General features: G+C 36.4%; 1 protein-coding gene across 2 annotated transcripts in view; it reads right to left on the bottom strand.

The window, feature by feature from the left end:
• The window catches only part of COG6 (component of oligomeric golgi complex 6), a 61,770-nt gene that overhangs the window by 39,177 nt on the left and 7,958 nt on the right, over positions 1–14,635 (bottom strand). For both annotated transcript variants that reach the window (XM_082859474.1, XM_082859475.1), the window contains 5 exons: positions 9,000–9,111; positions 8,555–8,637; positions 8,101–8,171; positions 4,909–5,002; positions 35–163 (listed from right to left, as the gene is read on the bottom strand). In XM_082859474.1, the coding sequence (XP_082715600.1) occupies positions 35–163; positions 4,909–5,002; positions 8,101–8,171; positions 8,555–8,637; positions 9,000–9,111 (489 nt within the window). The remainder of the gene's footprint in view (positions 1–34; positions 164–4,908; positions 5,003–8,100; positions 8,172–8,554; positions 8,638–8,999; positions 9,112–14,635) is intronic.

Here is a 14,635-nt window from a genome sequence, read left to right as displayed (position 1 = left end):
CATCAAATACTCCAATACTGTCTGACTACTATACCTCAAAGGGTCATGGGAGTGCATTTCAATGGGTCTAGGTGTACCTCCTGGGCCCCCTCTTGTAAGAGCATCGATAAATCCACGAACAACTGTACTTCTTCTAGCTGTTCCAAACTCATCTAAGGTATACCTAGAAGAAACAAGTTATTAACAAACAGTTGCTTTTCTTCCTAATGGTTACATCAAAATATTCATGCACTTTCTAAGATATCTAAAGCTTTTTTACACAATTCTCTCAAGCAATACTGTTTTAAATAACAAAAAATATTTATGAAATAACTTTATCATAATGATAATTCAACCTAAAGGTGCATCTTTTTATGCCTAAGAAAGAATGCTGGGATTTGGAATCAGTACCAGAGGCAGTGGCAATAAGGGATAGAGCAGGGGATTTGGTAAAAGTAAAAATCAAGACAAGGTGGAAATCCGGGACTCTTCAGGTTTCAGTGCCCCCCTTGCCCAAAACATGATGTTCCACTGCACACATAAGGCCTAATACCCAGTTCTCAGAGGCTAGTTACAGTTAGAACTCTGCCATCCAAAATATAAGACTTTTCCTTCTACATTAAAAAATTCTCATTTATATTTATTCAATATTATCAAAATTTACCATCAAAATTTGTCCAAAATATACTATTAATATTTAAAAGCTTATTTTGACTCCAATGTTAAACATATGTTCCTTAAATTTACTGACCAACTATGCATACAGAGCAAATACTTTTACATATATTTACAAGTTATCAATTATGGTTGGGGAAAAAAAAATGGACTTTTGAAGGTGAGGAATTTGTAGGAAAGAAAAGCTTTGAATGAAAGAATCAGACAATTTGGGATCAAATTATAGGATGGCTTAGAGTTACCAACAGTACCTGTTTCTTCGACTAGAATCAGCCTTTGTTTCCCATTATCACCACCCGATGCCCAACTGAAAGTTCTATTTTAAAAGTACATAGGAAAACAAAGTATTTTTTTCATAGTCCGATGTCAGCGGATTCTAGACCAATTAACGTTTAAATCCCTAAACAGTACTCTACTAAATGTTGAGAATTATTTCATTACCTTACATATAAATAAAAGTTATCAAAATTCCCCAAAGGTTTCCAGAAGAATTTCTTAGGCTATACTGCTTTCTTTAATATGCTACTGATTTAATGAAAAACCCACATTTTTTTTTAACATAGGAAAGCTGGAAGACGGAATATTTTTAAATCAAAGTGTAGTGAAGTAATCAATAGCTGTGAATTTTTAGGACTCTGAACCTTTTTAGAGGACTGTTCACTAGTAATCAGATCATGGTTGTTTGTGGTTTTTTGGTTTTGGTTAAAAAGAAATGGTTTTGAAATTCCCTGCAGTGACATACCAGATATATACGTCAAGATGAAAACGCAGTATCAAGCTAAGTGTTGCTAAAGTACACAATTGCCTTGATTCACTTTCTATTTTTTAAAATAAATTAGAACCAAAATGCTTATTTCTATTTTTTGCCTCATATTCTCAAATCATAAATGTTCAGGGTAAAGAATGCATTCCTTTAAATCAGCGGTCCCCAACCTTTTTGGCACCAGGGACCCGTTTCGTGGAAGACAATTCTTCCACAGAAGGGTGGGGGGGGGGGGTGGCTCAGGCTGTAACGCAAGCGATGGGGGCGACAGGGAGCCGCAGATGAAGCTTCCCTGGCTCAGCGCTCACCTCCTGCTGTGCAGCCCGGTTCCTAACAGGCCGAGGACCCCTACTGGTCTGCGGCCCGGGGGTTGGGGACCCCTGCTTTAAATGATCATCAAGTCAATGAAATGACTTGTGATCAGACAACTCCTTATGACAGCACAAAATTCACAAACTTTTAACTTTTTAAATATGTAAAACTAATCTTCACCCTCTGGACCCAAATGGCTATGTAATAAACAGAAACAATGTAACTTCTGTTTCTAGGACTATTCACTGTGACCACAAGTTATATTAGAAACCAGTGAATCCACTGGCATTTTATATGGGGGAGGGGCGATTTAAAAAGCCTAACAAACACTAGAATCTGTTTACTATAACATATAAACAATATTAATGCTTATTTTCCTGCAATAGATATAATTTGAAGAACAGCATGAGCTAAAAGGAACCTTCAATGATACCCGAAGACACAAAACATCTTTTCCCAGAGACAGAAGAAAATTTCTTTGACCAAAACGGATTCTCTTCCAACAAAGGTCAAAAACTGAAAATGTAGCTTTACAAAGGTGACTGTTAAAATTATGTAAATATTCTAAAATGCCTCTAGTTAAAATAAAAATTTAAATCTCCATTTTTTTGTATCTAGCCATAGTAGAAAAAGAAAAATTCTGGTCAAACAGCAAATTAAAAGATGAAAAAATTTGTCCAAAAAATAATTAAAAGATAAAATAGTGTAGAAACCTAAGAAATGCAATAAATAAAAAAATGAAGAAAGATCAGCATTGTACACATTACTATGTTCTTTAATAATTTATATGCTGAAGGTTTACGAATGGAAAGAAGACAACATCAATTTGTTCATTTCTACTTGTAATAAATTTTTTTTGAAGAAACTTCTGTACTTGATTTATTAAAAGTCAATAATGCATTAGCATTCAGTTATATAATACCTAAGAAAAACTGAGTATGGCAACTTTCCCCAAAGACTTCAATAACTGACATTTTCTTGTACGTGATACTTACACACGTGAGACACAATAATGAACAGTGAAGCCTTTACACATCACTTAAATCAAGTTCATATAGTGCCATCTGGTGGTTAACATGATATACTATTAAGTTTTCCCTAAATTTAAAGACACCACCACTTTTGGAAACAGGTGATTACTTAAGATGAAAGGACCATTTTCTCTTTCTTAGCATTCATGGTATGGTACTTAACTGTCACTAAAATCCTCCCTCTTCCCCATTCAACCCGCAAATGCTTCTTACAACCTTCCATACTGCACTACTGCCCCCATCCCGTGTGTCCTTTGGAGATAAATCTTTGCCTATTTTAGGTCTATTCTTTGTCTTTCAAGCATTTTGCCTTACTGTCGTGCAGGCCTTAAATACACTTCTCTTTAGCTGAAAACTTTCCAGTTTATCTCCTTTCAAAATAGAAATAATAGCTAATATTTTGTGATGAGCAAAGCATTATGGTAAACACCTTATGGGAACATTCTAATTTAATCTTCCCAACAACCCGGCAAGACAGGCACTATTTTTATCCTCATTTTACAGCTCAAGGAAACTGAAGCTTATAAAGGTGCATGGGTTCATCAAAAAATCTAACTCGCCCACCTTTTAAACCATTATGCAATATTGCTCCTTTCCAAGTGCTCATCAAGAATCAAAATTTAGAAAAAATATGTTTATACAGTAGAAGTCAGCTGACCTTTTCAGATGCCCAAAACAGACAAAGGCATTTTTTAAAAAAGATTAACCTTGTGAACAATTATGAATCTGTGGTCAATGTTACACATTATTAAACAAACACCAAATGTTTTAAGTACCAAAAGACTCTCATAATCAAACACCAATAGCTTACAGTGAAAAAGCTGGGAAAGAAATTTCGAAGTCGATAAGATCTGCTGCGCTGGTGGTCAAGAGTGAAAACATCAGCTTATCACAGGCACCGGCACAACACGCAGGGCTATTATGATCCAGCTCTTGCTACTAACCCAACAGCCAGGGCAAGCTGTCGCAGTTTCCTAAAGGTACATATTCCTCCTCAATCCACACCTTTGCACCTGCTGTTTCCTCAACCTGGGACCTTCTCTCCTCCCTTTTCATCCTGGAAAATGCTTATCACCTTAAGAAGTCATTTCATACCTACTTCCTGAGGGGAATTTCCTCTAATATTCACCCTCTTCCTCACCACAGACTACTTGAGCCACAAAGCACTTGAGACTTGACTTTTAGAAAAGCAATTAATGTATTCATTAAAGTGGATTTGTCTATTTGTTCAATAAAACAAAGCAATTTGAAGGCAATGTTTTATTGATGTTAAGTCTGCTGCACTTAGAACTGTGCTTAACACATAGTGAGTACTCAGTAAGTAGCACTGGGATGTTATTATTTTATGTAGCACTATTTTATTCCAGCACTTGTGTTCTGGAACCTTATTACAGGACAAGCAATGTTCCAGTCAGAAAACAGAGTAAGAAGGAAATCCTCTAAAAATACGTAAGCATATGAAAGGCATGGCTCAAGGCATGCCTATGCAGGAGTCCCCTGGCTTTCTGTTTCCTGAATTTTAACTCCCCACTTGGTCTTCCTATTTCCATACTATTCCAGGCATTAAAAGTAAAAAGGTATTTACTTCTATTTTATATGAAAAGTAAAAGAAAAAATACAGAATAAAAAATTTATAAGTTAATAATGCATAAAGTTCTTATCCAAAGCATTATCACATAGCGCTTGGCTGACATAACTTACAGGATCAAATACCTGAACTCTTTCTTTCTTAAGTCCTACTGATGGAATTCTAATTTTAAATTTTCTTTTTTCATCTCTGGGCAATTATTATTTGTCAGTCTATTCGACCTTCTCTCCAGGGCAGGGTTGATACAGGAGTTTTAGTTACATACAATTCCTAGGTCGTTAACGAGATGACGGATTGGGGAAAAGCCCTTAGCCTATACACAAATAAGAGGTAGTCTAGATACAGGGACACCTTGGTTTTCATCTCCATGTTGCATTCTAGAGCAAGTAATAATATGCAAATAAGCTGATGCCCCAATGGTACCGAGATGAGATAAAAACATCACTGTAAATTATTATATTGCTCACACTATTGTATGTGAATTTGATAATACTGAAAGTCAATGTAAATTATCGAAGAAAAAGTAAGTTGTTTTTTTTAATTAGGAAAAAGTCACTCACTTATATAAGACAGGTCTATCCTGCAGGGCTTCCATTGCCTGAGTCAGTACTGGAGATATGTCACATGATTCTTGTGTCAATGCTCTGCATTCACCTGAAAAATCATTATAACACTTATTGTGTTATTTAATCATTATAACATTATAACACTTGTTAAAGTACAATTAATAAGTACCTTATTATGTCTGTTGTACAGCCAGAGTCTAAATACTGTATTAAAAAAATGCTTGGGGGGCTTCCCTGGTGGCGCAGTGGTTGAGAGTCCCCCTGCCGATGCAGGGGACGCGGGTTCGTGCCCTGGTCCAGGAAGATCCCACATGCCGCGGAGCGGCTGGGCCCGTGAGCCATGGCCGCTGAGCCTGTGCGTCCAGAGTCTGTACTCCGCAACGGGAGAGGCCACCGCAATGAGAGGCCCGCGTACCGCAGAAAAAAAAAAAAAAAGCTTGGAAAAGCCTAGAGAACATGCCAATCAAAAACTAGTTCATGCTGTCAAACTAAAAATGTAAGGTTAAATACCTACATAACTTCAAACGACCACATCTGCTATCTGGTATACCATATATATATATATATATATTTTTTTTTTTTTTTTGGGGGGTGTGTTGGGCTTTTGTTGCTGCGCGCGGGCTTTCTCTAGTTGCAGCGAGCGGGGACTACTCTTTGTTGCGGTGCGCGGGCTTCTCATTGTGGTGGCTTCTCTTGTTGCGGAGCACGGGCTCTAGGCGCGCGGGCCTCAGGAGTTGCAGCACGCGGGCTCAGTGGTTGTGGCGCACGGGCTCAGTAATTGTGCCTTCCGGGCTCTTGAGCACTGGCTCAGTAGTTGTGGCTCACGGGCTTAGCTGCTCCATGGCATGTGGGATCTTCCCGGACCAGGGCTCAGACCCGTGTCCCCTGCATTGGCAGGCAGATTCTTAACCACTGCGCCACCAGGGAAGTCCCCACATATTTTATTATTATAAAAAACTACAGTTCTGAAGAAACCAGTCAACGAACAAACGTGCACCAAATAACTGCTATACACATGGCAATGTCAAGGAGGGAAGGGAGTACTAAACAGATATTACCAGTTCCTTACCTTGGGAGCAATCTTCAAGGAGTTTGCTAAAATGTTTATATGGGTAACTAATATAAAGTATTAAGATTATAATTTCAAAATTGTTTAGATTTTAAACTGTTTAAAAAATCTGTACACCAGTATGTCCTTTATTTTACTATCCTATCTATAAAATACTTATTAAATGTCTACTCTGCTCAAAACACTCAGAGCATGTTCAGAAGTTCCCAACCTTTGGGAATATGAGGCCCTCGCGCTAGCAGTATATTTTTCTGGCACACACTGACTGAGAAAAACATACACGTGTATGGGATTGGAGCTATCTTACGATGACTCCAGTGTCCTTAGGAGTCAGAATGTCAGTTTGGAACTTCCATGTTAGACGTCATGGGAGCACAAAGAAATATGAGGCAATGTCCTTGCCTTTATGAAAACAGAAATCTAACTGGAGAGCTAAGACATACATATATGAAAAGTTAAGTTATGTTAGAGTAGTAAATTATTGAATACCAAATAAATATATTCAGTAGTTAGTGTTCAGAGATGGGAAAAGCCACTATGATTTAATGTAGTTGTGGAGAGTTCCAGGAAGATGTAGAACCTAAGCCTGACTTTGAAGACTGAGGTAGGATTTGGATATAGAGTTTTGGGGCTTCCCTGGTAGCGCAGTGGATAAGAATCTGCCTGCCAATGCAGGGGACGCAGGTTCGATCCCTGGTCCGGGAAAAGCCCACATGCCGCAGAGCAACTGAGCCCGTGCACCACAACTACTAAGCCTACGCTCTAGAGCCCGCGAGCCACAACTACTGAAGCCCGCGCACCTAGAGCCCGTGCTCCGCAACAAGAGAAGCCACCGCAATGAGAAGCCCGTGCACCGCAATGAAGAGTAGCTCCCGCTCACCGCAACTAGGGAAAGCCCGCGTGCAGCAACGAAGACTCAACGCAGCCATACATACGTACATAAATAAACATTAAAAAAAAAAAAAAGAAAGAAGTTTTGGAGATAAAGAGTAAATCATCTGAAACACATAAGGTTTTTCACAGTCAAGTATAAGTATACTGGTTAACTGGATTTAATCCCAACTCCTTCCAACAGTCAGCTGGTAACATCTATTAAAATATCCTGTGCACATGTTCCATTCTTGAAGTCTTAACTACTTTGTTTTTAACAGGCAATTCTATAAACAGACTACTGAAACATTTTAAAGCAAATCTAAAGCAAATAAACCATTTGTGATAGGCAAAATAATGGTCCTCCAAAGATCCCTAATCCCTGAAACCTGTGAATATGCCATCTTACGTGGCAAAAGGGACTTTGCAGATGGAATTAAGGTGATAGACCTTAAAATAGGGACATTTTCCCAGATAACCCAAGTGGGTCCAAGATAATCATATAGGTCTTAAAAGTAAAAAAGGCTAGCAGAAGAGTTAGAGATATGAGATGGAAGAAGAGGCAGAAGAGATTCAAAGTGAGAAAGTGACTCCATCTACCCATTACTGGCTTCGAAGATAGAGGTAGGGGCCACAAGCCAAAGAATGCAGACAGCTTCTAGAAGCTGGGAAAGACCCTCAGTGACAGCCAGCAAGGCAACTCAGAGCTCAGTCCTCAGACTCAAAGAACTAGTTATGCCAACAAACTGAATGAGCAAGGAAACAGACTACTCCTTAGAGCCTCCAGAAATGAATGCAGCCCTGCCCACATTTTAATTTTAGCATGGTGATTTCTGACTACAGAACTATAAAATAATAAATTTGTGTTATTTTAAGCCATTAAGATTGTGTTAACTTTGTTACAGCAGTAATAGAAAAACTCACCATTTATTATAGTTGTAGTAACTACTATATGTAAATAACATGTCATGTAAATAACAAGAGATGTCTAATCAACTTTAAGATAATCTGGGGCAGAAATACTGACTTTATATTTTTATTCCCATCCTTAATCATAGACAGTGCTTGAATGATAGTAGATGTTTATGAGACACATACAAAGACAATATGTTCAAATATAAAGTTTTTCTTTTTAAAAATAGTTTTTGATTACTAAGATCAAAATGATATCAAATAAAGACTAAGTGAAATAACAAAATCAAACACTAATATTCATGAATCTAGACTGCATAAAAGAAATCACTTACTTTGAGCCCACCGGTAAAGTCTTTCATAAGATGTTTCTTCAAGCAAGGCCATCTGTTCCATAATTTCTAAACTAAAAACATTAAAGGTTTATTATAATTTATTAAAAAGTTTTAGCCAATAGCTATTGAATACATCTAAGAACCTCATCACTTTATTTAATTACAGAGTGATTTGGTTATAGCCTATTAACTTTTTATCATCTTGTGGAATAATTTTTCAGTAAATGTTTATAATTAAATGTCTCCAAGTTTAACACCATCACTTAGATACCCAACTGCTGTTTTACTCTAAACGTATCAGGGTATAACTTTCTCCTTATCCAAAGATACATAAAGATTAAACTTCTATTTCACAAAATTTCATAATGTCATATACTTTAAGAAGAACCTAGAAAATCGTTAAATTTTGGAAATATAAAAGGTAACACAATCATGAACTGAAAAGACTACTCACCCTGCTGTTTGTTGGTTTGTACGCAAGAGAACTTTGACATCATTATGAATCTGTTTTACTCTTCCCAATGCCTTGAAAAAATCCTTTAAAATTAAAGCATATTCTTTTTAACTATAGATCTAGAATACAGAATTTACAAAAGAAGCAATTAACAAGATTGAAAATGGTTGCCAAAGGACTTAGAGATGGGAAGGAGTGGGATAGGTGATGTAGGTTTTCTTTGTAAGCCATGTTGTACTCTTTGACTTCTAAAAACAACCAAAAGTATATGTATTGCTTTGAAAAATAAGGTAATTTAAAATATGCACCTTAATTGCTAAATTTAAAAACATTTTTAAATCAAAAAAAATTTTAGGTGGTAAAATAAAGCCTTAAAAAAAGAGTGATTTCTCTATAACATCTGTAACTGCTATGCTTTAAGTGATTTTAACAGAAAGCAAAATACCTCAGTGATAGGTCCTTCTCTTGTACCTCGGAGAAGACTCATTTCGTCAGAAGTCAGCTGGAACTTGGATAAGAAGGCATCTGCAACTTGCGCTCTTATTTCTAATGTTTGACTGTAATATTTTAAAAAAGGCAACAAAAAATCAAGCACACTATGCATCTGCATAGCTTTAAAACAAGTTACATCTGACATAACTTTTAAAACAAAGGTGTGGAAGAGTCTCAATATCTTCAAAAGCCTTATTTCTGCCTCAAATATTAGAAGCCCATCAGGCACGTAGGTGATAAAACTGGCTGATATTGTTCAGTAGAAGCCACAGTAAAATGATTAATCATTAAGCAGAAGAAGAAATACGTTCATGAATGGTCCGGGTATTACAATCCTTAGCCACTTAGGTGTACTTGCACAGTTTGCCTCTTGAAAACAAAGTTATCTTACAGAAGAGAAATATGCCAGTTACTTTCTTCTCAGTCACTAAAAAAATCCTAAGCCTTTGAAGCTTGCACATGAAGTACACAACAACCAAAAATCAGGTCCATTATTTTTTTATTTTAGGTTAGAAATAGTAGTCAAGAATTCATTTAGTAATCCCTCATTAAATCAAAAAAATCACTCTTCCACTCTCCCTTCCCCACTTTTTCTGCATACGATCATAATAAGAAAAAAAGTCTTTTCAATTATACTATCCGAACGCAACCTATCTAGACTAGCTGACAATTAGCAAAAGGCACACTCTAGTCTGCAGGGACCTGGAGGACTGAGCAGGGTCCCATCTAAGGGCAAGTCAGGAATACAAACTACAAGAGCAGAAATTCAACATCCCTGCCTTCTAGGTCTTAGATGTGAAGATATATAAATAAAATTATAAGTGTTTCACTAGTAGTATTCACAGGGCAGTGATATTCTACAATCTAACAATATTCAAATGAAACTGAACAAAGATAAACATTAACCCTATCTGAACAGACAGTACAACGCATGCCATCTTTGCACTCGAGTTGTGAGGTTTTAAATTCAGTCAAATGCCCTGCTGAATGACATAGAAGGTTAGAAAGGAAAGGTCCTCCAGGTGGCAGTAATGTTCTGTTTTCTCAAATAATGTAAATCACCTAATTAAATTTATACAGATTTATACAGCCTATATCCTTAATCATCATATTAATACTGATACTGATATCTAAAAGTTACCTAAACAGGTTTTGTTTTATATTTTTAGATAAAGCTCAAATTGTTATCATACAGGATTGAAAGCAATTTTAACACTTCATAAAATTCCTTGAGACTATACAAATTAACCATTTCAATGAGAACGTTTTGAGAGTTTCTTTTGGATCTTTATAGTCAATTTATCACGCACAACGGAAAATTCATTGCTTTATTGGTTCATTTGGTTTTAATTAAATCTAGTACAGTTGACCCTTGAACAACATGGGGGTCAGGGACGCCGACCCCAGCCCCCTGCCCTGTGCAATGGAAAATCTGCACCAGCCAGATTCAACTTTACAGCCAGCCCTCTGCACCAGAGGATTCAACCCACCATGGACTGTGTAGGACTGCAGTACGTATTAACTGAAAAAAACCCCCACATATAAGTGGACCTGTGCAGTTCAAACCCGTAGTGCTCAAGGATCAACTGTAAATTCAAGATATTATTTAAATCACATTACTCTTTAGTTTTACCATATATAGTCTTCCCAGGTAAAATTTCACAACCATTCTTGACGAAGCTGAGGAGCATTTGTACAATCAAGTAGCATGAACAGGGATCTCCAAGGTGTAAAGGCCCTGAGCTAGGGTCTGAGGTGACAAAAGGTGCACATGAGGCAGACCCTGCCCCACTGCACAATACAAATGAAACGTGGTAACTTTCGGAGGGCTTTTGTATCTAAATTAAAAGTATATGAAATTAATGCTAAAATAAAACATAAATGGTTATTGTAAATTAAAACTTCTAAGAGTATTTGATGTGTATTCATATAATCGCTGTATATGATGTAAGTTATATACAACATGAGTGAATATGGCAAATGCATACTGTGGAATAATATGCAGCAAATAAAAAATGAGGTCGAGCTATATGTATTCACACAAAATTATCTATAAGGCACTTATAGGTACAAAAAACAAGTCACACAAAAATACGTACAGCAACCCCCATGTACTTTTAGAAAGAAACTTTACACGTACACAGGAATTTTCAGGACATGTATTCACATACTGCCTGAGTATATAAAATAAACAGATTATTTCATTTTTATAATGATTCTTTTAAACCATCCCAGAACATGATTTATGAATCTTGTGGTATTTTTTTTCCCTGAAAATATACCCCTGTCATATTTTAACTCTAACTTCTAAACTCATCTCCACCAAATAATTTCAAAATAATTGAAAAAAGCTAGCAAAAAAAAAGGGGTGGGTGGGAAGGCATAAGATATAGATCAAAACAAAAAAAAGCAAAGAAATATACATGGCAAAACAAAATGAAAACAAGGTTGATCTACCAATATTCGGTTAAATGTAAATTAAAATAGTGTGATACCATTTTTTATCTATAAAATTGCTGTTTTTAATGACAACATCTAGTGTCTACAGGGTTTAATAAAATAGACATTCTCATATATTGCTGATGAAGCTAGAAATTGGCATAACCTTTCCGGAGAGAAATTTAGGCAATATATATGAAGACACTTTTTAAAATTTCTATCATTTGATTCTTTAATTACAATTAAATTCTAGGAATTTATCCTAAGAAAATAATCTGAAATGCACAAAATGATTTAAAAACACTTACCAAACCATTATGTTTAATAATGGAAACAATATCTGATAATTTAAAAATTCTTGTTCATTCACAAGAAAAAATACAATGCCACATTAAAAAACATGTTTTTTAAAAATAAGAGATATAGGAAAATGAACATGAAATTTTACGTGAATGAAGTAAAATGTAACTATGCACACATACTAACTCTGGGAGAAGATACACTGAACTGTTAACAGTGGCTATGTCTGGGTGGTGAAACTATACCTGATTGTAATTTTCTTCTTTAAGTCTTACATACATAAAGGAGAAGAAAGAAGAAAGATGTGATGCTCCCCTGCCTTCTCCTAACTTTTTACCAGGCAATGAAAGAATATGTATCACATATGCTCTATATTTTTACATGTATATTTGTGCAAAATAAATCCTTTTTATATTTTTATGTGTTACCAACTTCAAAACCTAAATTAAAATAGTTTATAACAAATAATTAAAATTACAAAACCATTAAAAAATAAAATAGTAAGAGAGAAAGAGGGACTTCCCTGGTGGCGCAGTGGTTAAGAATCCACCTGCCAATGCAGGGGACATGGGTTCGAGCCCTGGTCCGGGAAGATCCCACATGCCGCGGAGCAACTAAGCCCATGCGCCGCAACTACTGAGCCTGTGCTCTAAAGCCCGCAAGCCACATTACTGAAGCCCACATGCCCTGGGCCCACACGCTGCAATACTGAAGCCCACATGCTCTAGGGCCCGTGTGCCGCAACTACTGAGCTCGCGTGCTGCAACTACTGAAGCCTGTGTGCCTACAGCCTGTGCTCCACAACAAGAGAAGCCACCGCAATGAGAAGCCCGTGCACTACAACTAAGAGGAGCTCCTGCTTGCCCCAACTAGAGAAAGCCTGCGCCCAGGAACGAAGACCCAATGCAGCCAAAAATAAATAAAATTAAAAAATAAAAAAAAGAAAAAGAAAGAGAAAGAATGAGTACTTAAATAACATAGCTGAGGAAAGCTATCGCAATTAAGTGCAGAACAGCCTAAACTTCCAGCCACCAAAGCCAATGTAGAAACAAGATGTGCTACACAACTTTGTCTAATAAGGGGGGAGAAATATGGAGGGTAACGCTCCTTGAGGTATGTCAGACAGTGTGTTCAGCAGACTATACCCTGTGACATAGTTTATTATTCCTTTTTTCAGATGTGATAACTGAGACTGAGGGAGGTTAAGAAATAACTCGCTAAAGATTAAAAATCTAATGACCTCTTACCCAAGATTTGTATTAGAATTCAGGTTTTCAAGGTCTACATTCTTTCCACTAACATACCACACCTCAAAAATAAACAAACATAAGCCAGAGGCTATGTTTTTCTGAGTCCAGACAGAAATTTGGCTGGTAGGCCTTTCCATGAGACCAAAAAAATACATAATAGTGATTTCGGTGGTATTCAAAAATATGGAGGTATGTTCATCTGGACATAGCCTTTCCTAATCATCAATGAAACCCATCTTCTGACTGTCAATTAAACATTAAGGGCAAATGTTAAACTGCAGTTCTGTGGAGACAATTCTACACCAAACTTTACCTATAGAGCAACAGCTGTCAAAATGACCTCCTTCTAACTCAGTTGGAAAAAATATTCATATCATTTATAAATTTGTCTGAATAAGAATATCATGTTATCCAAATAAGCCCATAGAATTTCTATTTCTAAAGCCAAATGCTTGTCTAAGTTTCTCCTTAAAAAGGAAAAGGTAATTTTTTAAAATGGAAAACCAACTCTGCCAGCACCCAGGAATCTGTTATGATTTCTGCTATGTAATTTTCTTAAAATACATTCACACAAATGTTCATTTGGCACAACAAATCCATAGCTCTTGGGATACTAGAATGTCATAAATGTTTGCTTCCCAGAAACATGCCAGGCCAAAACACTTTTTTCATAGGCTTACTAAAATAATAAACATAAACAACCTTGCTTAAATAGTTCTGACAACATATGAACAGAAGGACAATATTCTAATATTGCCTCCTGCAGACATTAACCAGTCCCATACATGTTACGAGCTCCAATAAAATGCTTATTTTTCATTTTTTATTTTACGTTCCTTTCCTGACACTGGAATAGCTATATTTCATATTCATTCACTCAAAATTATTTATTGAACCTACAATGTGTTACGCATTGGAGACACAAAAAGAGACTAAGAAATTGTCATCGTTCTCAAGGAGCTCACAGTTCAGCAGGAAAGAGAGTCAATCAAACCAATCATTAGTTAAGAGACTGTACTACACACTACAGTAAAGATGGCAAGAGAAAGATTTAACTCAGACCAGAAACTCGGACCACAAACTTTGTATACAGGATTGGTGATCTGTTACTCTTAGTTTTATTTTTTGGTCACAATTTTCAGTTGAATCCATATGTTTTTATAGTCAGCCAACAATAACGTAACAGAAAAATTTATGTGTGGGTCTCTAACTGCAAATTTCTTTTCTAGGAAACTTCTTTCAAAAGATCTTCTTCTTTCAAAAGATCAGTTTTGATACTAAAAACATTCTAATTCGATGCTCAAGGCGCATGCTTCATTCTGAGTACAGAAATCCAGCACCTGCCTTTCCTTAGAGTTGGCTGCTCTGCAGAGCCAACCATCTCTTCACATCAGCTGAGGCTGCAACTTTTCTCATTGTGGTCCATGCACCAATGGGAGAGACCTGTGTGGTGATGGAACGGTTCTGTATCTTGACTGTAGCAAGATGCATAATCAGAAGTAAAAAATAAAAGACAATTGTGAGAAAAAGATAAAATTACTAAAAATTTGAAAAATCCACATTTTAAAAAGCAGTCATTTTTTAATTCTATGGCAAACAA

This window comes from Leucopleurus acutus (assembly GCF_964270905.1).
Source record: "Leucopleurus acutus genome assembly, chromosome: 18".
Taxonomy (NCBI): Eukaryota; Metazoa; Chordata; class Mammalia; order Artiodactyla; family Delphinidae; genus Leucopleurus; species Leucopleurus acutus.
This window is presented reverse-complemented; position numbering and strand designations above follow the sequence as displayed.